Source organism: Polistes canadensis, unplaced genomic scaffold (assembly GCF_001313835.1).
Source record: "Polistes canadensis isolate GaletaPanama2010 unplaced genomic scaffold, ASM131383v1 scaffold_336, whole genome shotgun sequence".
NCBI lineage: Eukaryota > Metazoa > Arthropoda > Insecta > Hymenoptera > Vespidae > Polistes > Polistes canadensis.
This window is the reverse complement of record NW_014569883.1, coordinates 70,598-95,662: the sequence shown is the minus strand read 5'-3', so window position 1 is coordinate 95,662 and position 25,065 is coordinate 70,598. Positions and strand designations below refer to the sequence as shown.

The following is a 25,065-nucleotide window of genomic DNA, read 5'->3' as shown; positions in this document are numbered from 1 at the left end:
ATATATATATATATATATATATATATATATTTTCTTTTTTCTCCCCCGTACTTTTATTTTCTTTATTGGTAAACCGTACGTTCATTCTTCCATTTTGTTCCTTTTTCTTTCTTTCTTTTTCATGGATCAACAACGTCTCCAAAAGTTCCTATCCCTACAAACTGTAAATGCAAACACGAGTGTCAGAAAGAATCCGAATTGTACCTCGGGCAAAAAAGAAACTTTTTTCTCATCGTTCAATCCTATATGTTCTTTTCTTTTATCCTTTTCCCATTTTATTTTTCTCTAATACTTCTTTCTCGTTTTTGTTTTAAAAAAAGGGTTTGATTAAATACAACTGATGTGAATAATTTAATTATAATAATTGTAGAATTGTGTATCATATATAGGATTGCATATTTATATTTTATTACACAAGTACTCATTGAAATATATTAAGCTTCATTATTTTATAATAAAAACATAATTATATACAAAAGCTATTCCTCTGTCTCTCTCTCTCTCTCTCGTAAAAATTACAATCAGAATAAATTTTCGAGACAAATAACGGAGAGACAATTTCGATCGAGAAAAAGAAAATAATTCGTTAGTCCTTGATAAAGGTATGCAAGTAAATACGTGTATATATATATATATATATATATACATGGTCACTGTAAATTGAAAGAATCGTTTAGCTATCCAGGACCTTCTTTCAGAGTTATCTTTTCCTTTTATTTTTTCTTCTTATACCAACCGCAAAGACGAGCGAGTGGTGATGGTAGTAGTAGTAGTAGTAGTAGTAGTATCTTTCGCCCTAACCGTAATAAAATCACGCGACCCTCAGCCTTGACGTTATTCACCGTACCTGACCCGGACATACCACTTGTACTTTGAACAGCAAGCTACTTTACACGTTAAAAGATACTTCAACTTGTGATCTAAGTAAACTTGGGCGTGACTGATCTTCTCAATTAATCCCAATTGATTTTACCTTTAATAAAATATATATCTCTCTTCAACATCTACTGTATATGTGTCTGTATGATCTCAACAGATAGATTATTATATATTTCTTCATTGGTAACAAATTTTCATATAAAAAGAACTTTAACTATTGTTCTCAGGAAAGCAAGCACCAAAGTACGTCTCGGTTTTTTACGAGAACGTTTAATGATTCCCTCGAAGGTCGTTGAACTCGTAAAGGAAGAAAAAAAATATCGAAGAAGAACGTGGCTAGTGTATTCGATCCTTTAAAGGGTATCTTTACAGGGTCATTCGTCGTTGGAAAAGCTCGTGAACGCGAGCAGGAGTGTGTAGGTGGAGACAATCGGGCGTGTATCTCGTTCATACCCTCTCTCTTCCCTTTCTACCTTTGCTAGAAGAAGAAGAAGAAGAAGAAGAAGCAACAGCAGCAGCGAATCCGAAGCCATCTCACGGATGTCTATTTGTTTTCGCGCTACCAACGAGGACTGAACAACGTATAGGTACTTTTACTACGTGGGAAGGGCTCGAGATGGTTCGTAGGCGAAGATAGTCGAGTGAAAAGCGTGGATAATCAGAGAATAGAATAACGCTTGACGCTTAAGAAGAAGAAGAAGAAGAAGAAGAAGAAGAAGAAGAAGAAGAGGGTAAGGATAAAAGAAACATTAAAGAAAGGACTAGGCGTGAATTGATGATAATACTCTTAGGGAACAAGATTACCAACTCTTATTGTTTATTCAAAGTAATCTTATATGGAATTGAAAGAAAAACTTATGGTATAATTCTGTTGTCAAAAAATTCTTCCAAGCCGATTCTACCGAGAGGAAAATAAAAATAAAAAAAGGTTTTAACATTCAAGGACATAGAATTCTTTCCCCCACCCCAACCCCCTTATTAAGTGCGTCCTGGTTGGGACAGGATCCAAGGAGAGTAAAATAATTGAATTTAAAAATCACGAAGAGTACACCCACGTCCAAGCAGGCACCGTCGTAGATCCGGTCACATATTTGTGGAGGTCGCCTTATGTCGTAAACAACGCGAACGTAATGCCGTCCAGTCCGAAAGACCACACCCGGTGTATGTACGAGCACATAAACACCGAGGAACCCTATCGTAACTGCTCGTTTTAACGTTCGAGCTCGGCTTCGCATCGGTCTTTCTTATATTTGAAACAGCAGGGTGGATATGAAACAGGTACGTGAAAAATGATTATTATTATAAGAGAAAGAGATAAAGAGAATGAAAGTAAATGAGCGAGCGAGTAAGCAAGCGAGCAAGCGAATAAACGAGAAATCATTTTATCTTCTTCCTTTTTTTTCATTGATCAATTAATTTATACACATTTATATATGTATATATATATCGTTGATCTTTTTTTTATTGTCTTTTTAATAAACTCTGTTAATTCACTGATTTGTTATTTAATCAAGGTATGCCAAATGTATATAATAAGCTTGCAATAGCTCAATCTTCGGGATCCACTGTTATAACGAGAACATCCCTGTGCCTAACGACCGTCAATTTCAGTGATCCGCTACTTTCTAATGCTTTGTATATATTCACAGCGGCAAATACTGGTTCACCATTAACGTGTGTAATTATATCTCCAGCTTGTATCCCACTTCTAGATTGGTCAAAAATAAAAGTATATCAATGTTTAATTAATGAGAATAAATAATGAAATGGATAACATATAAATAATAGAGAGAATGTTTAATATTAATAATTACTTGTAAGCGGGGGAACCTGTTATTACTCTCCAGACAAATACTCCATGTTTGATCATGTCTAAAGAATAGCCCCTTTTGTCTTGTAATTCAAAGATTATATCAGGAGAAATAGTTAACATCGTTATACCCATATATCTTCTTTTATGTGTTTCTATCGGATCAGGAAGTTTACCTTCAAAGAAACATAATTATAATAGAACAAAGTGTTTAGACAAGTATAATTAATTAATTAATTAATTAATTAATTAAATTAAATTACCTTTGTTCTTTCTACGAATTTCTGCCTTTTTTAAAAATTCTTTCGCATAATCTATAGGAATAGCAAAAGAAATACCTGCCGTAACTTTCATGGCATTAATCCCAATTGCTTCCCCATTTAAATTCACTAACGGACCACCAGAATTTCCATACTAAAAATATACACAGCTTTTTTTTATAAAAACGTGTAGAATATTTTAATATTTTTATTAATTTCATTATAACTAACAGTAATTGCAGCATCTGTTTGAATATACATTATGTTCTTATCCAGACCAAGTTCTTCACTTGGTCTATTTGTACTGCTCACTACTCCACTAGTTATGGTGTTACTCAATGATAGAGGAGAACCAATAGCGATTACAAATTCTCCAGGTCTAATATCTGCCGAATTACCAAGTTTCATTACTGGTAAATCTTTCTGTAAATATAAACAATTTATTACTTATATGACGTATACTTGATAATGAACACATTTAATTCTAATAAGTAGACATTAGCGAAAAAGATTGACTGGAGAATTCCTCTCTATTTAAATAGGAATATATATATATATAAATATAAATTAGTTTAGAGATAAACCAAGTTTTACCTTATTAATTCTTAAAGTTGCAAGATCATTCTGCATATCAACATCCTCTATTATACCATTATATACAGTTCCATCATGCAAACGAACCTAAATAAATAATATTTGTAAGTAAAACATAGGTATCGTTAGAAAATATTCTCTAAATAATAAGATTGTATATAACATTGTATGAACCTTTACTTTGCTATTGCGTCTTCTCATAACAACATGAGCATTAGTTAATATCAAACCATCGGAAGAGACAATAAATCCACAACCAGTACTAGCTCCAATAGGTCTTCCTGTGAACATATCTAATCTATTTTTAAATTAATAACTTTAAATAGATAAATATAAATATGAATATTTTAGAATATAAATTAATAAAATTGTATGTACAAGGAATAAGGTGAATAATGAACAGAAACGTACCCCTTTCTACTTACTTTTTATCATTAGAAATTTCTATGTACACTACTGAAGGTGCTGATACCGCAACAACATCTGCTATAAAATTATATCTCTCTCTATAATCCACGAGATTAGGTATAATGGTCGCAGATCTGACGACAGGCATTCCAATATTGAGATCCCTGAATCGTTCGTACAAATCATTTCTTTTTTTGTACAAGAAATAACTGATACCCGAAATGACTAACGTATATGTTAACAAATGTTTTCCACTTCTAGTATTAATTCTGTTTTCCTTCCGACACAGGTGGTTACTTCTTACTTGATTTAATTGATCTGCATTTAAAAAAATAGCGGGTCGTACGTGTGACATGTATTCTTTTTTCAGAATATTTAAAGAAACGCGTGACAACAGCACAGTCATTTTGAAATGCAACGTTTAAAGTTCAGGTTAGATATTTCCTAACTTTTTGTTGTCGCATATATCGTAGAAACCGCTGCCAAGGAACTAAGAACAGCAGAAAAAAATAAATAAGTGCTCTTATTTGCACATTAATTGCACATTTAAAATCAATAATTACACATTTTATCAATTAATTATTTAATTAGTTATTAATAATTAAAAAAATAAAAACGTTTCTTCTCATTACTAAGCAAAGCAATGAAGTTGTCTATTGTCTTTTGTTTTCAATCAATTTTCCTCCGGTCTTTCTAGCTCCAATATGATTTGTTTTTTTTTAATCTAGTAAGTCATTTTCCTGTACCTGTTCTAAGACAATCGTTCTTAACGAGTAAACTCCTTTAATTAATAATTAAAACAAAATATCTATATTAGATTTTTACTTGTTATTTGCCTCTAAATGTATATAGAATTTAATTACACATTCACTTTTTGTATAGTGCTAGTTATTAAAAGTTACTAGGAAATAAGAAAGTTTCAAATATATTGAATTTCTAGTAACATGGCTACGCCGAAAATGGTAATAGTAGTGCTCTACCTTTATCTTACAAAAAAATTTTCACCGCAGAAAAAAAAGAATAATTGCTCTTAATTGCTCACTAATTGCTCATTTAAAACCCAAAATTGCTCGCTTTATTTTCGCTGTTTTTTTTTTACTGTCGGTAATACGACTTACCGACTGAAATCTGATGGTAACTTACCATCAGAATTACCGACAATAAAAAAATCGCGAAAATAAAGCGAGCAATTTTGGGTTTTAAATGAGCAATTAGTGAGCAATTAAGAGCAATTATTCTTTTTTTTCTGCGGTGAAAATTTTTTTGTAAGATAAAAGTAGAGCACTACTATTACCATTTTCGGCGTAGCCATGTTACTAGAAATTCAATATATTTGAAACTTTCTTATTTTCTAGTAACTTTTAATAACTAGCACTATATACAAAGTGAATGTGTAATTAAATTTTATATACATTTAGAAGCAAATAACAAGTAAAAATCTAATATAGATATTTTGTTTTAATTATTAATTAAAGGAGTTTACTCGTTAAGAACAATTGTCTTAGAACAGAACTGGTTTCTGCTGTTCAGGTTCTATGCTAACTTTCCTGCACTGTGGCTTTAGGGAATATTTTTTTCAAGTCCATGTGCCTCTCTATAGTAGTTCACTTGATTTGTTTACTTATTGTTTACTGTTTGAATCAAATAATCGTCTTCACAGTCATTCATATTTAAGTGAAATGTTAAATATATGTACAATATATTTTTAAGAAAAATTATAATTAAATCATTGCAATTTTGCCGTTGCAATTGCTTGGCAATTAAGTAATTGCGGATATTTTGAATTAACATAACCACACACATAATTATCATTTTTACATTCTTAGGTAAGTATGATGAACTGTTTATATATGTAAAAATCTTATTAAATAAAAATATAAATTTGGAAAAGAGTAATAATCTTTTTCAATTAGTAGATGATATTAATATACAGCGAAGAGAAGATCGAAATTTATATTTAATAGATAAATATAACCTCTTAAATTGTGCTTCGTCAATTTGTTTGTAAATAAACAAATTAAAAAGATGTTTGTACTTGTGGAACTAAAAGATACTGTGAGAATACCACCGTGGAAATTTAAAAGAAAATTGAATGATGCAATCACTGAAGAATTAAATAGAAAATTAGCTAATAAGGTACTACTGCAATCTAAAAATTTGTTATTTTTTATTTAATATGATACGAATATATGAATAATATATTTGAAATTTCAGGTATATTTAAATGTGGGTCTTTGTATTGCGTTACATGATATAACAAAAATAGAAGAATCATATATTTTTCCAGGAGATGGTTCTTCTCATACAAAAGTATTCTTTAGGTTTATAGTGTTCCGTCCATTTATGGAAGAAATTTTAATAGGAAAAATACGTAGTTGTAGTGCCGATGGTGTATATGGTAATAAAGTTAACTATCTCTGAAGATATTTTGTTTTTTTTCTGTATAATAGAAACATAATAGTTTATGTTTTTATATAATAATAATAATAATGCATATATGTGCATTAAAATTTCAACTTTCATTTCTATTTTAGTAACGTTAGGATTTTTCGAGGACATTCTCATTCCGCCTCACAAATTACAGCATGCATCTCGATTCGATCAAGTAGAACAAGTATGGATTTGGGAATATGATACTGGAGATGGAGGAAAACATGATCTTTTTATGGATCCAGGTATATATCATTCGTAATCATTTTGCTTTTGATTATTTTCCTTATCGAGTAATTTAAATTTTATAGGTGAAAGCATTAGATTCCGTATATTCGAAGAAGATTTTAAGGAAACATTACCAACGGGTCCTAGAAATTCTAATCAAAATGTTGAAAAAACTGAGGCTAGCAATGTATCACCTTATAGTCTGAATGTAAGTGCAAATCAATTGAACGTATTATATTTGTTAATATTCAATGCTTCTGCTATTTAATTTTCTTCGTTGCTTAAAATCGCACAGGGTGCAATAGACGAACCTGGTCTCGGTTTACTTAGTTGGTGGGAAAATGCATAGAAAACTAAACTAAACAAAGTGTGTGATTAATTTAAGGTACTTATTAAATGCAACATTTAAAAGTAATGAATCTTCATCAATAAATTTATATTTCACAGCACATCTCAATGTATCATAGAATGTTACATCTGTGACCTGCATCACAAAGTGACATATTTTCCAATACAATTTATTTTTATGTGCAGGTATGTTTACGCTTAGTTTTGATTGATAACAGAATTAGTAAGAATAATTTGTACAATATATACAAAGATGTTGTGTACTAAATACGTGATAAACACACGCAGAAATAATTACAATTTATAGAAAACAGATCATCTTTCTCCTAATTTTCTACCTAAAACTTATTATACGCGAGTTATTATAAATACAACATAAATAGTAAATTTCCATCGATATTATCTTAAAATATTAACATGTTTAATATGTCACATAACGACATATTATATATTGGCTTAACTAAATAGTAAAATTCTTAAATACTTTTAAACATATGAAATACTCTGTTTATATTATATTAGACTTTTGTTAACGCGCCGTTGCACAAATAAATTCGAAATAACTAAAACGCGAGGTGTTAAACTATAAATTTAAAAAATGCTAATAATTCCATTACAGTAAATGTTCAAGTAAAATCACGAATACAAATATCATTTTTCATAATATATAAATATGTAATAATTGATCTCAGTTCTTATTTCAATAACATGTATTATAAAACAGATTATATGAAGCATATCTTTTAAGAATAAAGTACTAGATAAACCGGTAACATGTTTCGTAAATGTCTCGTAACAGTATAGTTTTTTTCTAGGAAGGATTTGTTTAAAGCAAATTATCTAATATTCCGATTGCAGGTGCAAATAGTAAAGCGGCATGAATATCGATAATATAATAATATATTATGAACGTTTCAAAGTTAAATGGAATTTTGTGTAACACAAATCTTATCACAGCTCTAACCATTTATGAAATATGTCATGCGTAACACATTCTATTTCTTTCTTTTTTTTTTTTTGTTTTCTTTCTTTTTCATCTTTTTTTTTTTTTTGTTTCTACTGAAATAACATACAGAAAAGCAAAAGAATCGGTGAATTTTTTTCCTCATTGTCAGATAATTTTGTTTTTATCGAACAAACGGGATAGTATTTATGGTATTCGATAAAATACGCTTTCAAGAACAATTATAAAGAGAATAATGTATTATTATATGGTATCTATACGTATTACGCAGACAAGAAGATAATAAAACTATAATCAGTTTAAAACATAACGCGACGAATGACAAGTGCAGTTAAATGCTGGCATCGGTGTATTAAAAAGGCCTAAATACTACTTAATGTAATTTATTATATCGCGTGTGATCTTTTTTCTTTTATTTTCTTTTTTTTTCTTCTTTTTTTTTTTCTTGCCCGTTAGGAGAAAAACATATTTTAGTATGCTCTCAGAATATGGACGTCATCTGCATTTCGCTTGCGTGATATATATATATATATATATACTTACTTTTTGCTCGTATGTATCATTGTCATTAATTTTGTTCATCTCTCTCTCTCTCTCTTTCTTTCTCTCTATGTATTGCTTTGCACATATTTTTTTCTGTATACAAATAATACAAGTCTTTCTGTCGTTTTAAATTCGCACCTTTTTACCCTCGAGCAACATCATACGCTACTACATACATACATACGTTCGAAATCAAAGAGGTTGTGTATAGCAAATACCGCAGTTAGCACACTCGGTTCCTCTTATTCAATGATTAGGCAACGTGGTAAGTGTTCTCGTAAATAATCAAAGAGCTCACGCGACGTTCCTGGACAGTTGGTTAGCTCCAATTCGTGTAAGTGACGAAGCTGTATCAGACCAGATAAGCCACTACTAGTGAGTAATGGACAACCTAGAAATATATAATGATTTTATTAATTTAATAGTTATTAAAAATGATTGAGGTATCTCATATTTAAAAGAGACTCACCAGCGACGGAAAGCACTTGTAAGGATCTCATATTGCATAAGTGCTGAAGTCCGTAGTCTCTTAATTGTGAACACCATCTCAAGAACACAGCACTTAGGGATCCCATTGTTGAAATATAACCTACGCCAATATCCGTTATGTGGACGCATCTATTAAACAGTTAAAAAGCAACGTAAATAATATCTCTCTCAAATAATTACAATATAGATATGTGTGTGTGCATGTATGCTTCAAAGAAATACATTTTAACATCGTTGGTTTTATCTTTACCTGTCTAATGTAAGTTCCTCTAAGTGATTCAAATCACAGGCGATATATTCTAAGGCTGCATCTGTAATTCGCGAACACCAGCTCAAATCTAAGGAACGAAGTCTCAGCAAATTTTCCGCTATTAATTCTACACCGTCGTCCGTCACTTTACTACATCCAGAAAGTGACAATACGGTCAAATTTGGCAAGGAATGTACTGCGACAGAAAAATTATTATATGAGCTAGAGATACCAGTTATCTAAAATTATAACGCATTTAAATTTACGGATATACGTAGTAGACATAATATGAATTTGCATTAATCAAATTTTAAATTAGACATTTATTTTATATGATCGCAAACGTTCGCTGAATTATGATTACAAGATCTCGTCCCTTGGCATATATACAAGTATGCTTTGAATCTTCATTAAACATTATGATTAATCACGGAGTAACATTTGAGAACATTTCTCCTTAGCATTTTCTCAACTATTTTCTTTGACAATATTTTAAGGACCCGCAATTATCTTGTTCTTAATCTTTGGCCCCGTAAAATATACGAGACGACCCTGACTGACAGCTTGAATGCTAAATAAAGCTGTTCCTTAATTCTATATTTAATCCTCAGCACGTGTGTGTGACTGATTCAATTTCACGTTTTAACCGGCCGGTAGTAGAGTGCTTATCATATTCTTAGAACGTTAAAGTACATAGAGACAAACGAGTCTGCTAGCTAGATATATGCACGCAAACAAACACACACACATAGATCTTGTTTTTCCATTTACAGAGGTATTTTACGGATCGACACGCGCAAACATGAATTATACGATTGTAAGCTAAGGAGACGTGACATCATACGAATCATCGTGTACCAACGTGATCGATAAAATGTTATTTTCCAATGGAAAATAAAATCGTTCGAGAACATTTGCGATCGTTAAAAAATAAAATGATATCACAAATGATATCTCACCAATATTTATTACTGCCTGATTGGTAAGTTCCCAGCATGATTGGAGCCTGAGAATGCTAAGGGCGCTACTCTGTTTTGCGCTGAAGTATCTTAATGCGGCATCGGTTACGTGATAAGCCTGGAGCGAAAATTCGTAAAGACTTGGTAACAATTGGGCTACTGCACCCACGGCCTCGTCTGCTACATTTATACAATCGGACAAGGATAAGGATACTATCCTAGGTGTTAGACAAGCCCAAAGTCCAGCTTCGGTGATTTCATTACAACCAGCCAGTTCCAATTCGAAGAGAGCCTAACGAATGAAGATAAAACACAAATGCATTTAAATAAATGATCCTTATAGTTTTGTTAAAGCTAATAATGAACGCATAAACATCATAATCATCCTACCTGCATATGATCTAAGAGAGCTTCGAGACCCCTGTCGGTGACGGCACAGCATCGTAATGACAAGGAATGTACGTATCGTTGCGCAAGAGGAAATCCGTGTGTTAACTCTGGTATATCTTCGTCCGCGGCACCCAATAAAACTAACGAATGGAAACCTCGCCTTACCAAGGAGGCATAAAGTCGTGTACGCGAGCTGGATGGCATAGATCGAGCTTCTCGGCACCTGACTACTGGTATCAAACCTGCCCAGAGTCTTGGTCTCGCGTATAGAACGTCTCGCCATCTTGTGCATACCTTGCATGTAAAAATTGTAAAGAAAAGAACAGAAACAAAAATAAGAAAGTTAATGTAATCATTACCAGAGACCGTAAGATTGTTATACCTATTACTTTATTTTATAATTAATCATTTACCTGAGCTAATATCCTTCTCTCAGTGGCATTGAAATAAAGAAAGAATCGTCCAAGGAAATGATCATCTTGCAACAACTGTTCCCACGTGTTAGGTGCGACATACCCTCCTGTTCCACCACTCGCGAGACTGACGTTTTTAGATTTGTTACGTGATATCCTAGGTCTGCTACCTGTACCATTGTTCAATGTCTTATTGTTTCCTGTTGACATGTTATTCATCGACGTCGGGACGCTCCTACTCGGTTTCTCCGGGATCGCGTTCACGTTGTTCGCGCTTTGCAAATTCGTATATGCCACCCCACCGCCACCGCAAAATACATTCGTAACACGTTCCATGACGCTTGTCCTCCCTCCACCTGCATTGAAAATATCAAAAGAAAATATAGTTACAACAAAATCTGACCGAGTTTGCTGCCTAGCAGGATGGGTACACCGGTTGATCTAAAAATTCGATCATTTTCTTCAACGCGTTGTTTGGGGGAAAAAAAGAAAAAGAAGTAGAAAAAATACAAGTATAAAATGGCGAATAGAATATTTATTATTTCTTACTTTGTAACGTCGCGTATTTATTTTCTTTTCCAATGGGGGAAAAGAAAAGGAGAAGCCTAGAAGTTTCCACTTATCTCGAGTGATAATCTCGAAAGAAGATAAAAATAAATGAACGTTGCAAGGCTTAGAATTGCTCCTCTTATTTTCCCCCATCTCGATTGGCGAGGACCTTCGATTAAATACTTTCCGCGCGTTACTTTAAGATTTTTATCCCTTGTTCATTTATCTTTTTTTTATATTTTTTACTTCTTCCCTTACACTTCTTCGACAATCCTTCCCTTCCTATTTTCTATTATTATTACTATTAATGGTAACAATAAAACTTATAGGATGATCACGGTGCATCGAGAGTAGCATGCACACGTGAAATGTTTTTTTACGACCCTCATCGTAAACCTCAACGTCATTTTAGTTGGCGTTCACGACGACTAAATCATAGAACGATTAAAATAACGAGCGAATATTTAACGAAGTTTAGATGTTTTGTGTGTTGGAATATTAATAAAAAGACAAATGTATGTCTACCCAATAAAAAAAAAGACGCTGAACTGTAAAGATTAAGTTGCTGAAGAAGTCCCAATAAAGAAGGGACGAAACGTTCAACTTAGTAAAATTAACCCTTCTTTGCATGATGATGGAAATTTCAATGATAATATTTAGTCAACAAAAAAAGGTACTCAAAACCCTTGTACTGTATATTTGTTGTTGCTGGCAACTTTTTAAGCGACTATTGCGTACAACAAAACGCAGTTGTCAAAAAATAGCCACTAGGATTTTTTAAAAATATTTTTCCTTTAATCTAGAGCATTAATTACATCATCCTGATTTATTTAAAAAAAAAAAAGAAAAAATCATGCAAAGAAGGGTTAAGTTCTACTTCTTTTCATGTCCAAGTTCCCTGTGATACCTTATTAAGATTAAAATAACATAACAAAACAAATACTCTTCGTGATATCTTTTTTTCTTTCTTTTCCATAAAAAAAAAGGTGAGACCGCTGTTCTGTGAATAGAAAAAAAGGAAAAAGGAAAAAACATGAAAGGGAAAGAAAGTAAAAATTTGGCTTCCTATTTCTCTCTCTCTCTCTCTCTCTCTCTCTCTCTCTCATTTTCTTTATTTTCTTTCTTTCCTTCTTTTTCTCCTTTCGCTTTCTCTCCCTAAGTACATCAAGCCTCTCTCTCTCTCTCTTTCTCTCTCTATTTTTATACGCACGCGGCCGAATGCTATCGATTTCACTGCAGTTAAGATTGCGGCGACTATCGACGCTTCGTAAATAATTCGAGTTGGGAAAATAAAGGATGGGGAGGCATACCATTTAATGGCCGAGAACGAGAAGGATCGGGTTAATCGGACCGTGAACACAACACGACCACGAGTGGACGACTGACTCGTCGACAAAATTGCATAACGATGGATGAAAGGAAAGACTTTAAATCTTCATTTTCCCTTTTATATATATATATATACACATTCACCTTTCGTATTTTAACGAGCGTCGGGATCGATTACGAAAATGACGATAAGAAGAAAATTATGTTGAAAAATGATAAAAAAAATGAGACGGAATAAATTATATATCGTATTGTTTACTCCCATGTAATACGAATATTTTCTATTTTATATATTTCCCTCTCATCTTTTTACCTAATTATCTAAAGTTTCTAATTACTAGTTAAAAAGAAAAAAAAAAAAGAAAAAAAAAAAAAAAAGGAAAGATGAAAGAGAGAAAAAGGGGAAACAACGCGTTGATTTGACGCGTTGTTATCTTTGTAATACCACCGGCACCTCTTACTCGTTCGTTATTACGTAACGAGCCTCTTCTACCGAAAATGAATGCCGCCGAGGTTGCATATAAAGTAGTCATAGACGATAAGTCAGATGAATAATTAAACTTCGACAAATAAATCATATATAACGATGAACAAAATGTAAATTGTACAACAATCTTGTTCGAGATATGATATTTTTCGTTGCACATTTGTTTAGAAAATTATTAAATGAGGGTAGTTAGAGTCAGAGTAGAGAGAACGAGTGAAATAAAATAAAATAAAAAGATATATATTTTATCACGAACCATGATGCTTCGAGGTCCTCAATCCCAAACCGTTGATCCTCTTGGTCAATTCAGCGCTGGCTCTCTCGACGACACCTTGAGCTGATATCGAAGACATGTCTATCGATGATCGAATCACCAAACACCTTTTTCGTTAATCCTTTAGGTAGATAATATTCTCGATAAAGACAAGTAGTCAAGAGTAGAAACACGATTTCGTCCGTCCCTCGTGAAATCGCGACATGTTCGATCGGCGGTAAGTCGGAGTCACCTCCGCCGTGTTGTGTCCTCTTCCTAAGTTCTAAGGCTTCCCTTTAACGGGAGACATAAAAGCTTCCTTCGGTGTCTTCAACCCTAGTTTCAGATCCTACCACTATCATCCTCTCCAACCTTCCCAAACAACTCCCCCCACCATCAGCACACCTCACCTCACCACCCACCTCTACCACCACCCTTAGAGCTTACACACTAGTCTCATTTCATGGACCAATGCTTGCCGATCCTAGAGAAGAACTAACTGCGTGTGTATACTTTTTAGAAGGGGTTCCAACCGAGATAATATACTGTATATGTATATTTCCCTTTTATATTATTTTTCTATATTCCCGTTGACTATTCGATACGCAGGTGTTGTTTGTTTCAACGTTCAAACGTAGAGTTCTAGTCGTGCTAAAGCTTTTTCCTTTGTGTTATTTCTTTCGTTAACTCGTTCTCACCTCTCCCTCCTTCTTTCACCGAATCTATGTTTATAATGTCGAGCGTCGTCGGACGTAAGCGAGGTGGAAAAAAACTCCCCCAAAAGGTGGAGCTGAAGCATCGGCACACACGGGGGTGGTTTGCGCGAGACTGAATCGATATTCGTACTAAACTTGCCCGAACTGCCCCCACTTAGTTCGACAAGAGTGTAGTTTCCAGGCGCGGGTCGACTCGTATCTCTTTTCTCTCTCTCCCTCTCTCTCTCTCTCTTACTCTCTTACTCTCTCCCTCTATTTCTCTATTTCTCTTTGTTATTTTATCTCTCTTTCTCTCTCACTCGATATACCTTTTAAACTAGTATAACGACAAAGCGAAATTTCTTCAGAGAGAGACTCTTCTTCTATCCTTGAGTGTTTTGTATCACGCACGAGTTAGAAGCTCAGAATGGCTGATCTTAATGGCGTTGAACGTGAACATATTGCAAATAAGCTAAGGGAACGATAGATTGCGTTTCTAATTTATTCGAGGACAAATAGAAAAACATTTTGTCGATCAAATCATACCAATTATTCGATTCGGGGTTTGAATTTTTATTCAAAAAATTATTATAATAGCTATATTCATTTGTATTTATTTCATTTGTGATTTTAAGATTATTATTGGTATTGTCCTTCGATAATGAGATTTTTAATTGTTATTGGGAAAACTTAAACGCGATGACCGACATTCGAACCGATACGCTTGCGATTAGATACACGCTTCAAGGTTCTTGCTTGGTGCTCGACAAAATCAATTGCCCGTTCGTTCCTTCCATCCTTCATTCGATGCTCGTGCTTATGTATTTATATATATATATATATATGTATATATGTCTATCTATATATGTATATAACTATGCATATCCATCTACGTATAAAATAAAAATTGTTTCACCAAATGCATTTATTCAAACGTCAGACTTCGTTAGTTTTCCACTAATGAAATTTTTGTATAGGGGACGTATAAGTGAAATCTACGAATAACGATGGATCATCGATTGGTTTTTTTTGCAAGGAGACATCTTAAATTTATTTCAAATAAACTATATCTACTTTACTGTCTCGTATCGTATCGTATCATATCGTGAATCATTAATTGGAGATCGCTATCTGTCGTTAGTCATACTAACTTGTTGTCAAATGTCACGGATACGTTTACTCGTTCTTTACGAATCAAACCACACAAGCTTGATTAATTATTTATTTTGATTTATTTTATTTTCCTTATTTAGAATTTGAAATCACGACATACTTTATTTAATTCATTTATTAATTCCATCAGAATAGCTCGTATGTTTGATCATCGATCGCAAACATTGACCATGATTGTTCTGCCTACCGCGTTGAAATTTTTGGATTACACGCGAGAAATTTAGATTATACGGTAGAAAATAACAATTTGTCAGGGATTATTTTTTAACAGTATAATACATTTCTACTCTAATTTTTTATTCCTCTCGATGATAAGCAATCATGGAAATGCATAATATCGGTGTATTATAATATAACGCAAAGCAATAGACTTTATTTTTAATACGGAAAAAGATACACTAGATTTTCGTTAAATTAATAAAAAATGTATAACATAAAAAGATTGTTAAACACGCGGTGCCGTATTATCATACTAGAATATGAAGAGCTATCGTACTTAACATCGTTTAAACATTATAAAGGAAAGACTACTAACACACATATATATATATATTATGTATATATATACATATCGAACGCAAACTAAACCAATTTTCGTATAAAGATAAACTCATGATCACGTTTGTTAATACTACTTCATAAAAGATAAGAGAAAACACAATGATTACATAAAGATAATGTTCAACTTTTTCAAAATGGGGTAAAAGAGATAAAAAGTATGAAATAACTTTTGAATGGTGCTACCTGTATTCTTACTCACGTTAATTATATCTTTCCATTTTTTTTGTTTTTTCTTTATAATGTAGATTATGCATAACTAACGTTCAATTACTTTCCATGCTTCACTCTTATTGCGATAGTTAATGTCATAAACAAAGAAGTTACATCGTGCGATAGTATCCATGATTGTTTTAATGTTACATAATAATAAGAGATCCTTTTCTAATACGTCTTAATTGTTATTAACAAATAGAGATTTGCTATTCTATAAAAAAAAAAAAAAAAACAATAAATTTTACCGTTCTTTTATCTAAACCTTATCTTTAACTGTTTGTCTCTTAGCATTATGAATTTAATATTCTTTTTTTTTTTTTAAAATCTAATTGTAAGATGTAATACATTTCATTATCATTAACAATGTAATAATTCGACTTCCATACTTTGAACTGCCATATTATTTTCTTTCTTTCCTTTTTATTTCTTTACTTTTATTACGATTCGTAAGTATGTCATAAAGCTGTTATCACTTTTCTAGCTTATGCACCTACATGTTCAGCTATGTATTAAAATCCCAGCAATTTACTTGTAAAACTCGTCAATGTTCCTTTTAAGACACAGGAAACATTTATTTCCATTTGGTCCAATAATACCCATACATTTGCAACTTGAAGATTTTTGTATGGGCCTTGCCTTTAGACACTATCATCTAGTAAAAAGAAGTAAAAATATTATTGTACAGTGTACAACTTATACAATACTTTCCTTTATTATTAATTACTTGAATACTTTGTGTTCCTTACCGTGATACCACCACTTAGTCTTCTTTGGATTTTTATTACACGTTTTCACATAGAAAGAATTATCCGGTGGCCTTTTCTAAAATTTATAGTCTTGTATTTAATAAATGCCTGTCAGATGTTTCTAATAGATCTTTTACCTTTTCTTTGCAACTACTTAGCATTGACACAATGCTCAAGCATACACTTTGCACACTGAGTGCAGGTGACCAATCATCAGTTAAAATTGATAAGCAAATGTGACCATTACTATAAACATGTGGATGAACTGGTATATTACCAATGAATGTTACTTCTGGCGAATCGAAAGGATATTTGGAACTGAATTTAAATTGTAATTGAAATCTTTCACCCTCATACAAGGTACCCTTTGCACCTTCCATGTGTACAATCCATTGCGTCAAATTTTGTCCAGCTGAATCACCATCTACTCTGACACCAGGTGGTGGTTCACGTATTAATGACATTAATTCTTTCTGTAACCTCCGCTAAATTAATTAAACAAATTCATTTAATTTATCCTTTTCTCTTTATATAGATGATTATTTCTTTGTTAATTGTTTTTTTTTTTTAAATAATGTACATAATTGACACATTGCATAAAATATATAAACAATTATATACAACATTATGATAAATTAATAGGATGTATGAATCATCAAGGGCAAACTTCAAAAAGTTATCAGATATAAGGAGTATGACACATAAAATAAATAATTAAAATAAAAGGAACTTTCGAAGATTCCATTATTTTAAATAGTATTTTCGATTTAAAATACCTCAATGACGGATTTAAATGACAATAAATAGTAATTCAGAACTGATAAATAATTAAAATAAATTTACGTAAAAAATTAATGAAATAAGCGTCCCAATTTGACACTAAATTTAATCTAATACGTGGACTACATTATATCTTATTGTTAAACATTTATTTTCCTCGTTAATAATTGTTCGTGCTATCGTTATTTTTAATATGAGAACTGAGCAAGGTATCCGTATTAAATTAAGGTATATGCAAAGAATTTTTCTTTTGTGAGGAGATGAGTGACATATTAAAGAGCTTACTTTCGACGGAGACAGTCCCGCCATTGTTGTTAAACCACTTTCCATTGGAAAACATAACCGCTATTCATTGCGGAATGCAATAATTGTTTGTATTTCTCATTTTTTTCCTCTTCCTTATCTTTAACTTATTTAAAAGTTTAACATCAATTAAACATTGAAAATTTGCATTTTTTATTATTTTTTAATTTAGACTGGTATCACTCGATGTGTTCTACAAGACAGGCCAAGCTTTTTGCATCAATATATTATATCTTGATAAAATACGATAAAGCCCAACATAGGGCATAGACTGAAACGTCAAAGGTATAAAACATAAAATGCATCCGCCATGTTCTTATCATCGCGTAACTTACGTAAAACTAACGAAAGCGATTGGTCGAATTTCACCCTTAATGACCAATCGCGTACGTCATCGAGAACGATATATATCGATTTCGATTGGCTTTTAACTTTTCATGATATCTTATTCTTTATATAAAACAATCGAATAATTTATAATAAATATTAACAATGATATTTTTAATAGATATTAGTATCATTTATGATTATAAACAATTTCTTTTTATTTATATACACATGTAATTTTGAGTAGATTTAGTTATGTTTTTTTATAAAAAATTGTTGCAATAATTATATACATATATATATACATATATGTATATAATTATATAAATTTTATATTTATAAAATATAAATCAAAGAATAGTTTTTCGTTATTGTTAAAAATAGTTGTTGCAAAGATAAGATAACAAGGATCTTGTTAATGTATTATACAAAATAATGACTAGATTTTGATGTTAAAAAATTACGAATATAAAACAACAAATTTCAACTATATATTTAAAAATTTATCCAAATACCAATTATGACCAGTCATTGTAGCTAAAAGACCGGATGTTAATGTTTTAGTATCACTAGAATCATAATTAATAAAGTGTCCATCAAATAATGATGTAGTCTTTCCACCAAGAGCGCTACATATAAAAAAGAAAATGATATTAATTTTATAAAATAATAATTTCGTATATAAATTTAATATTTACACTTAACCAACTGGATGAGAAAATCAAATAGAAAGCATACAGTTTGCTGTGGCCTGCACAATTGGCTAAGTGTTAAAAAATATCTACCTAATAATAGCTGTTCCAGAACATATATCCCACTTGTTAATAGCGGTTGTATGAATATATGCAGTAGCATTTCCAACTGCTACTTCTAAAAATTTGAAACCTAAACATTAAATATAATTTCTTTAATAACATAGAATATATATTGACATTGCATTTGTTCATTATGAATAATTAAAGAAATATATATTACCAGCGCCTGCAGCAGAAACAATTTGAAAATCACCAAAAGCAATCTTGGAAATATTATGAACTTGACCAGCATGTGACCGTGATACAATTAAAATTGGTGGTTCATTATTTCCATGCTGTTAAAGAAAAGTAGACATTAATATAATTCATGTAAAGAATAATTTATTATAGATATATTACCTTGGACAAATTATATAAATTTGGTGATGCTCCGCGACCAACCCAAGCCCAATATAATTTATGTTCTTTTTTAGTTTCAAATGGCTTATAAATAACACCTATTACAGGTTTCCCTCTAACAGCTATGCAAACCATAGTCGTTACATATTGTAACAAATTTTCAGTGAATTCTTTAGTAGCATCTAAAGGATCAATCCAAATAGTGATATCTTCAATATTTTCAAAGTCATCTCCGATATCATATTCTTTGAGATTACTAACAGGAACCCAAGGATCAGGTACAAATACTTTATCACAGTCTTTTGATGCTTCTTCAGATATCACAGTAATGCCTGAAAATGCATCCTTTAAAGAATGATACATAACACAGTGTGATCTATAATCTGCTGCTGTTACTGGATTATTTACACCTATTTAAAATAAGAAAGATACAATAAATGAAAAAAGTCTCAATATAGAATATATTTTCTTGAAGATAATAAGCATTACCTTCTTTAGTTTTCCCTTTACTTTCAATGTTAAATGTTGTTTGATCGTGTACATAAACGACTTCATATCCACCTAACTCTGCTGCTTTTATAGCAGCATTGAGCAACAATCTGAGAGAAACTATATTCTTACTATTTGTATCTAGGATAAAAGATTTTCTTGAAAAGAAATAAAGTGCCCCTAATAATAATAGAATCGCACAAAGACTGAACCTTTTCGTACGTACATTCATTCTTAACATGTGTTTATTAATAACTAAACTTTGTTACTTTTTATTTATTTATAATCATTCAAATATTAGGGTTGCGTAACAAATCGTTTCTTGTATAAAAATTACTCATTCGGATACGTCAATGATATTTGGTAACAAAGTTTTGGTGTAGTACTACAAGTATTCAAGTTTGCCCAGCTGTTCTTAATACCAAACACTGAAGGTATGTTGCAGTTCATTAGTAAGGATAGAAGTACCTGGAAGAAACCTCTCCCAGCTTACCTAGGGGGGAGGAATGTTGAAATCTACTATGGGAACCGTGACCCCCCTTTATAATAAGAGGTGGTAAATGAAAACAGGGAGCTTTTTAGTTAGTATGCGAGCCACACCTATATCTCGCGATGCGGACACGTGGATACTCCCTTTGGAAAGTGGTTCGATTGTTAAAAATTGTTCTCCCTATAGTAAAAAAGCTATTCTCAATACCACGTTACGATATGCATAATACGTAAAAATGACTTGTGACTGTATCAATGATGCACTGCTATGCCTGACTACAACGTCACAGCGTACGCATACATACACTACTTTTATTAAATCAGGAAGACCATAGATACGCTTTTACTACTTACAGGTGTATACATTTTTTTTACTCACATATATATCAAATTATCACAATGTCGTTTATTCGCAATTATTTCGCAAATTATCGGAAAATCGTATAACAAGATTGTAACTTTATTACAATAGATTTTAAAAAGAATGAAAATAAAACTAGAATAAGTTCGTACAACTTCCGGTTTATTAGTCCTTACAATCTTACTAATATGTATACTATTTTTAAGTAAGTTACACTCAATATTTTTCTCAAATATATCCTAATAATTTATCTTAAATATACAATATATACATATTCTCATTTTAATAGTATATATATATAAAGTTACTCAACAGTTCGGTAGACTTTACAGTCTTACCAACTTATAGATATTAATATTTCATTCTAGTTACTATCAGCCTTCCTCATAAATAAACCCTAGCAACTATTACTAAATATAAAACATATAACTACTTTAGAAAAATCTAATTGCATTATAAAATTATTGTAAATAATAAACAGTAATTTATATTCTTTCTATTTTGATGTTTTCCTAAACTATACGTTCAGCAAATTACTTGTTTGTTGCAACTTTTCCTGTTATAATCATATCCACGACAATTGAAACATATCTTAAGAGATTCAACATATAAATCAATCTTCATGTTTTACAAAACCATATATTATAAACAAAATTATATACCATATATTTTAAAAGTATACTACCCATAAAGATTACCTGTACTATGTCGTTGAGAATTCATGATATCTTGTTGCTATCATCTTTATTAATAATTTTCCTTGTTAAATCTATCATAAAGAATACTGTAAAGAACAATAAAATGATTAATTATTTCATTGACAATATACTTTAAGTTTAATCTTTTAATCATCTCTTTTCTATTACTCTATCATCCTACTCTATTATATCACCTTATTAAATGTAGAAATTAATTCTACAATAGATTCAAAAACAAAGAACCCTTTTGTTCTCCAAAAAACACGTATGTACGTTTCCTTAAGCAATTTGAATTATTATTAAAAATAAATAAATGCTTGCTGTGTGCATTTAGGGTTGCAATCGAAGGGGCGTTTCAAGAAGGATCGGAGTTTTTAGAAGACAAAGGGGTGCTGCTACTTTAAGTATATATTCATTGATAGAATCCTCGAAGCCACTTCCTATTATTAAAGAAAAAAAAGAAATAAAAAGAAAGAGAGAGAGAGAAATAGATAGATACATATATACGTTCTGTAAAGAACAATAAAATGATTAATTATTTCATTGACAATATACTTTAAGTTTAATCTTTTAATYATCTCTTTTCTATTACTCTATCATCCTACTCTATTATATCACCTTATTAAATGTAGAAATTAATTCTACAATAGATTCAAAAACAAAGAACCCTTTTGTTCTCCAAAAAACACGTATGTACGTTTCCTTAAGCAATTTGAATTATTATTAAAAATAAATAAATGCTTGCTGTGTGCATTTAGGGTTACAATCGAAGGGGCGTTTCAAGAAGGATAGGAGTTTTTAGAAGACAAAGGGGTGCTGCTACTTTAAATATATATTCTTTGATAGAATCCTCGAAGCCGCTTCCTATTATTAAAGAAAAAAAAGAATAAAGAAAGAGAAAGAGAGATAGATAGATAGATACTAGGAAATATAAAAGAAAATATCTTGAAAAATGATTATATATAGTCCCTCATTCATCCCTTCCGCGCACATATGCGCGCATCTCGCGTAAGAAGGTCGCTCGAACGAGCGGATAGCCCAGCCAAAGGAGGGAAAATCGAAGAGTAGTAGGGGGGTTGCTTTGGTGTACGTGTAAGGGGGTGAGATAGATACAGATAGAAAGGGAAAGAAAAAAAGGAAGAAAAGGGCAAGAACGAGAGAGCCGATAAGGTAGGTCGCACTTTTCGGGCCGATCTGCAAAAGCAGGCCGAACCTCGTGAAAGGTGAAAGGTCAGGAGAGTGACGAGGAAGGAAACACCGTGGGATATCGACTCGAAGAGGAGGAGGAGGAGGAGGAGGAGGAGGGAGAGGAGGTCGAGAGCAAGAGATAATCTAGCCGTCGCGGGGGTGGCATGTAATACGGGTAGGGTAAGTGCGAAAGCGGGTCAACCGAAGTGTGTATAAAAAAACGCGAGGAGAGCCTTACGAGGAAACGCGCGTAGCAACACTTTACCACAAACTCTCTCTCTCTCTATTTCTCTAATTTCCTATAATCCTTTAACTCTCTTCGCTTATGTATGTAATTTTCACTCCCTATTTTCTTTGGGAGATATTAATTTAATTGTCGAGACACATTCAATGCAAAATTATTTAATATCGGCCCTATATTCTTTCTCTCTCTCTCTCTCTCTCTCTCTCTCTCTCTGTAACTATTTAATTTAGTTTTTTTCTTTTTAAATTAATATCGTGTTAATTAAATTATACGTATATTTGTATACTCACATTGATGTATTACTCACAACGTGCTTCATTTGTATTCGATTCTTGATTTTATATATATATATATATATATATATATATACATTATATGTATTGAAATTTTCTTCCTGACCTTTAAAATCTCTCTCTTTCTCTCTCTTCCTTTTTTTTTTTACAATATATCTAAACGCAATCATCTATCGAACTGGCTAACGTAACGCGCCACGGACGAAAGGTATATCTAAAGAGAGAGAGTGAGAGAGTGAGAGAGAGAAAGAGGGTTGAAGGAAGTAAGGAGATATAGGGTAGGGCGCGTGTGGGGTGCAAAATGGTGGGGGTATCGCGAAGAGAGGGAGGCATACGTGTGTGAGAAAGAAAGGGAGAAAAAGAGAAAAAGTGCGAGAGAAATAGAGACAGAAAGACAGAGAGACAGAGAGAAAGATAGAGAGAGAGGGTAAAAGAGGAACGACGACGGGGGTGCGCACCTGCTTGCGCTCGAGTTTACCCGCCAGTCGACGGGGTGGTTTTGTTCGGTTGGGGAAACGAGCGCGTTCGTCGCAAGCTCGTATACGCGATGAAGAGATAGAAAGGAAGAAGAGTTTATCTCTCTCTCTCTTTCTCTCTTTCTCTCTCTCCTCGTCGTCTTTATTGTCGTCATCGTCGTCGTCGTCGTCGTCGTCGTTTCTGATCGTTGTAGTAGTAATAATCGTCGTCATCTTCGTCATCGTTAACGTTTATAGTTATATTTTCTTTTTTTCTTTTTTTTATAATCGACAAAATTACAAATTTAATTAAAATCATATATATATATATGTATATGTGTATATATATTATATATAAAAACAATCTACGTGATATATAAAACGTGCTGGACAAAGAAAAACTTGAATCCTCGAAAATTCGTACGTGTTTCTCTCTTTAATCATTTTACATTATCTCTCTCTCTCTTCTTTTTGACTAGCTCGCTCTCTCTCTCTCTCTCTCTCTCTCTCTCTCTCTCTCTCTCTCTTTAGACTTTTTATCGTTCGTTAAATAAACGCGAGTTTTCGACCGGCCCACTTACATATTTTTATCTACGATGTGTGTATTATTGTTCCCTTTTTGTCTCTCTCTGTGTGTCTCTCTCTCTCTGTGTGTCTCTCTCTCTCTGTTTCTCTTTTTTTATCTTTATATGTGTGCGTGTTTTTTTTTTTCCAGCAGAGTGACCACGTGCGTGCCCTGTGAATATGTCGCGTTCGTCGTTGATCTTTACTACTGTCGGTCCACCCCTGTGAATCAAGTGTGAACACCTCTCGGAAATAAAATAAGGAAAAATACTTTGGATAATATTTAAAAGAGGACAGACAGAGAGGGGGAGAGAGAGAGAAATAGAAAAAGAGTGAAAGGAAGAGAGAGAGAGAGTGTGTGTGAAAGAGAAAAAGAAAAAGGGAAAAAGAAAGAGAGAAAAAAAAAAGGTAGAAAAGAGAAAGAGAGAGAAAGAAAGGGTAAGGGTGATCGAATTTGTAAGAATGTTATGAGAGAAAGAGAAAAAGAGAGAGAGAACGGATTGGTATATAACAATTTGTTGTCTTTTTCTCTCTCTCTCTATTTCTTATTTTATCGCGAACCGTCGGTACGTGCAATATTTCGGTGTTGCTGGCTGAATTTAAAACCCGCTTTGCTGTTGCTGTTGCCATTGCAGCCTCCATCGCCGTCGATGCTCTCTCTGTTGTAGTTTATATATATAATTAATAATAAATAAATAATTATATATATAATACTGAATTTAAAACCCGCTTTGCTGTTGCTGTTGCCA

General features: G+C 32.3%; 5 protein-coding genes across 9 annotated transcripts; 1 reads left to right on the top strand and 4 right to left on the bottom strand.

The window, feature by feature from the left end:
* Positions 1-2,311: 2,311 nt before the first annotated feature.
* Positions 2,312-4,813, bottom strand: LOC106791733 (serine protease HTRA2, mitochondrial). 2 transcript variants are annotated; one of them, XM_014757604.1, is made up of 8 exons: positions 4,698-4,813; positions 3,969-4,441; positions 3,718-3,841; positions 3,544-3,630; positions 3,181-3,372; positions 2,953-3,103; positions 2,694-2,865; positions 2,312-2,587 (listed from the first exon to the last, which is right to left on the bottom strand). In XM_014757604.1, exons 2-8 carry the CDS (start codon positions 4,355-4,357, stop codon positions 2,428-2,430), a joined length of 1,275 nt encoding a protein of 424 aa, XP_014613090.1. In that variant the 5' UTR covers positions 4,358-4,441; positions 4,698-4,813; the 3' UTR covers positions 2,312-2,427. The 2 variants fall into 2 exon arrangements, with proteins under 2 accessions (XP_014613090.1, XP_014613091.1); XM_014757605.1 differs by having other exon boundaries at positions 3,718-3,836.
* Positions 4,814-5,507: 694 nt separating this feature from the next.
* LOC106791724 (DNA-directed RNA polymerase III subunit RPC8) lies at positions 5,508-7,272 on the top strand. Of its 4 annotated transcripts, none has more exons than XM_014757593.1 (7): positions 5,508-5,777; positions 5,868-6,087; positions 6,166-6,349; positions 6,486-6,626; positions 6,693-6,817; positions 6,905-6,976; positions 7,057-7,272. In XM_014757593.1, exons 2-6 carry the CDS (start codon positions 5,977-5,979, stop codon positions 6,956-6,958), a joined length of 615 nt encoding a protein of 204 aa, XP_014613079.1. In that variant the 5' UTR covers positions 5,508-5,777; positions 5,868-5,976; the 3' UTR covers positions 6,959-6,976; positions 7,057-7,272. The 4 variants fall into 4 exon arrangements, with proteins under 4 accessions (XP_014613079.1, XP_014613077.1, XP_014613075.1 ...); XM_014757591.1 differs by having other exon boundaries at positions 6,905-6,994; XM_014757589.1 differs by having other exon boundaries at positions 6,905-7,272.
* A 691-nt stretch (positions 7,273-7,963) lies between these two features.
* LOC106791723 (F-box/LRR-repeat protein 16) lies at positions 7,964-14,530 on the bottom strand. The gene is made up of 7 exons (XM_014757588.1): positions 13,587-14,530; positions 10,966-11,321; positions 10,553-10,846; positions 10,163-10,454; positions 9,204-9,399; positions 8,934-9,082; positions 7,964-8,855 (listed from the first exon to the last, which is right to left on the bottom strand). The coding sequence occupies exons 1-7, from the start codon at positions 13,681-13,683 to the stop codon at positions 8,707-8,709; spliced, it is 1,533 nt and encodes a 510-aa protein (XP_014613074.1). The 5' UTR covers positions 13,684-14,530; the 3' UTR covers positions 7,964-8,706.
* A 1,269-nt stretch (positions 14,531-15,799) lies between these two features.
* Positions 15,800-18,410, bottom strand: LOC106791725 (ubiquitin-conjugating enzyme E2 W). The gene is made up of 4 exons (XM_014757594.1): positions 18,037-18,410; positions 17,109-17,456; positions 16,972-17,047; positions 15,800-16,877 (listed from the first exon to the last, which is right to left on the bottom strand). Exons 1-4 carry the CDS (start codon positions 18,079-18,081, stop codon positions 16,864-16,866), a joined length of 483 nt encoding a protein of 160 aa, XP_014613080.1. The 5' UTR covers positions 18,082-18,410; the 3' UTR covers positions 15,800-16,863.
* A 440-nt stretch (positions 18,411-18,850) lies between these two features.
* LOC106791719 (putative inositol monophosphatase 3) lies at positions 18,851-20,602 on the bottom strand (the record flags this gene model as incomplete). The annotated part of the gene is made up of 6 exons (XM_014757584.1): positions 18,851-19,010; positions 19,167-19,266; positions 19,357-19,471; positions 19,536-19,945; positions 20,025-20,165; positions 20,518-20,602. Coding segments are annotated over 6 exons (993 nt in total), but the record flags the coding sequence as incomplete, so codon positions are not given.
* Positions 20,603-25,065: the final 4,463 nt, after the last annotated feature.

Excerpts from the sequence above, each read along its gene's own strand:
- LOC106791723 (XM_014757588.1), bottom strand. The coding sequence starts at position 13,683 with ATGTCTTCGATATCAGCTCAAGGTGTCGTCGAGAGAGCCAGCGCTGAA. Across the intron at positions 9,083-9,203 it reads GAGGAACTTACATTAGACAG|ATGCGTCCACATAACGGATA; the intron begins GTAAAGATAAAA and ends ACTGTTTAATAG. Across the intron at positions 8,856-8,933 it reads ACAAGTGCTTTCCGTCGCTG|GTTGTCCATTACTCACTAGT; the intron begins GTGAGTCTCTTT and ends ATATATTTCTAG.
- LOC106791724 (XM_014757593.1), top strand. The coding sequence starts at position 5,977 with ATGTTTGTACTTGTGGAACTAAAAGATACTGTGAGAATACCACCGTGG. Across the intron at positions 6,088-6,165 it reads ATAGAAAATTAGCTAATAAG|GTATATTTAAATGTGGGTCT; the intron begins GTACTACTGCAA and ends TTGAAATTTCAG. Across the intron at positions 6,350-6,485 it reads TAGTGCCGATGGTGTATATG|TAACGTTAGGATTTTTCGAG; the intron begins GTAATAAAGTTA and ends TTTCTATTTTAG.
- LOC106791733 (XM_014757604.1), bottom strand. The coding sequence starts at position 4,357 with ATGACTGTGCTGTTGTCACGCGTTTCTTTAAATATTCTGAAAAAAGAA. Across the intron at positions 3,842-3,968 it reads GAAATTTCTAATGATAAAAA|ATTAGATATGTTCACAGGAA; the intron begins GTAAGTAGAAAG and ends ATTTAAAAATAG. Across the intron at positions 3,631-3,717 it reads GACGCAATAGCAAAGTAAAG|GTTCGTTTGCATGATGGAAC; the intron begins GTTCATACAATG and ends TTATTTATTTAG.
- LOC106791725 (XM_014757594.1), bottom strand. The coding sequence starts at position 18,081 with ATGGAAAGTGGTTTAACAACAATGGCGGGACTGTCTCCGTCGAAA. Across the intron at positions 17,457-18,036 it reads CGGGACTGTCTCCGTCGAAA|CGGAGGTTACAGAAAGAATT; the intron begins GTAAGCTCTTTA and ends TAATTAATTTAG. Across the intron at positions 17,048-17,108 it reads TAAGTAGTTGCAAAGAAAAG|AAAAGGCCACCGGATAATTC; the intron begins GTAAAAGATCTA and ends TATAAATTTTAG.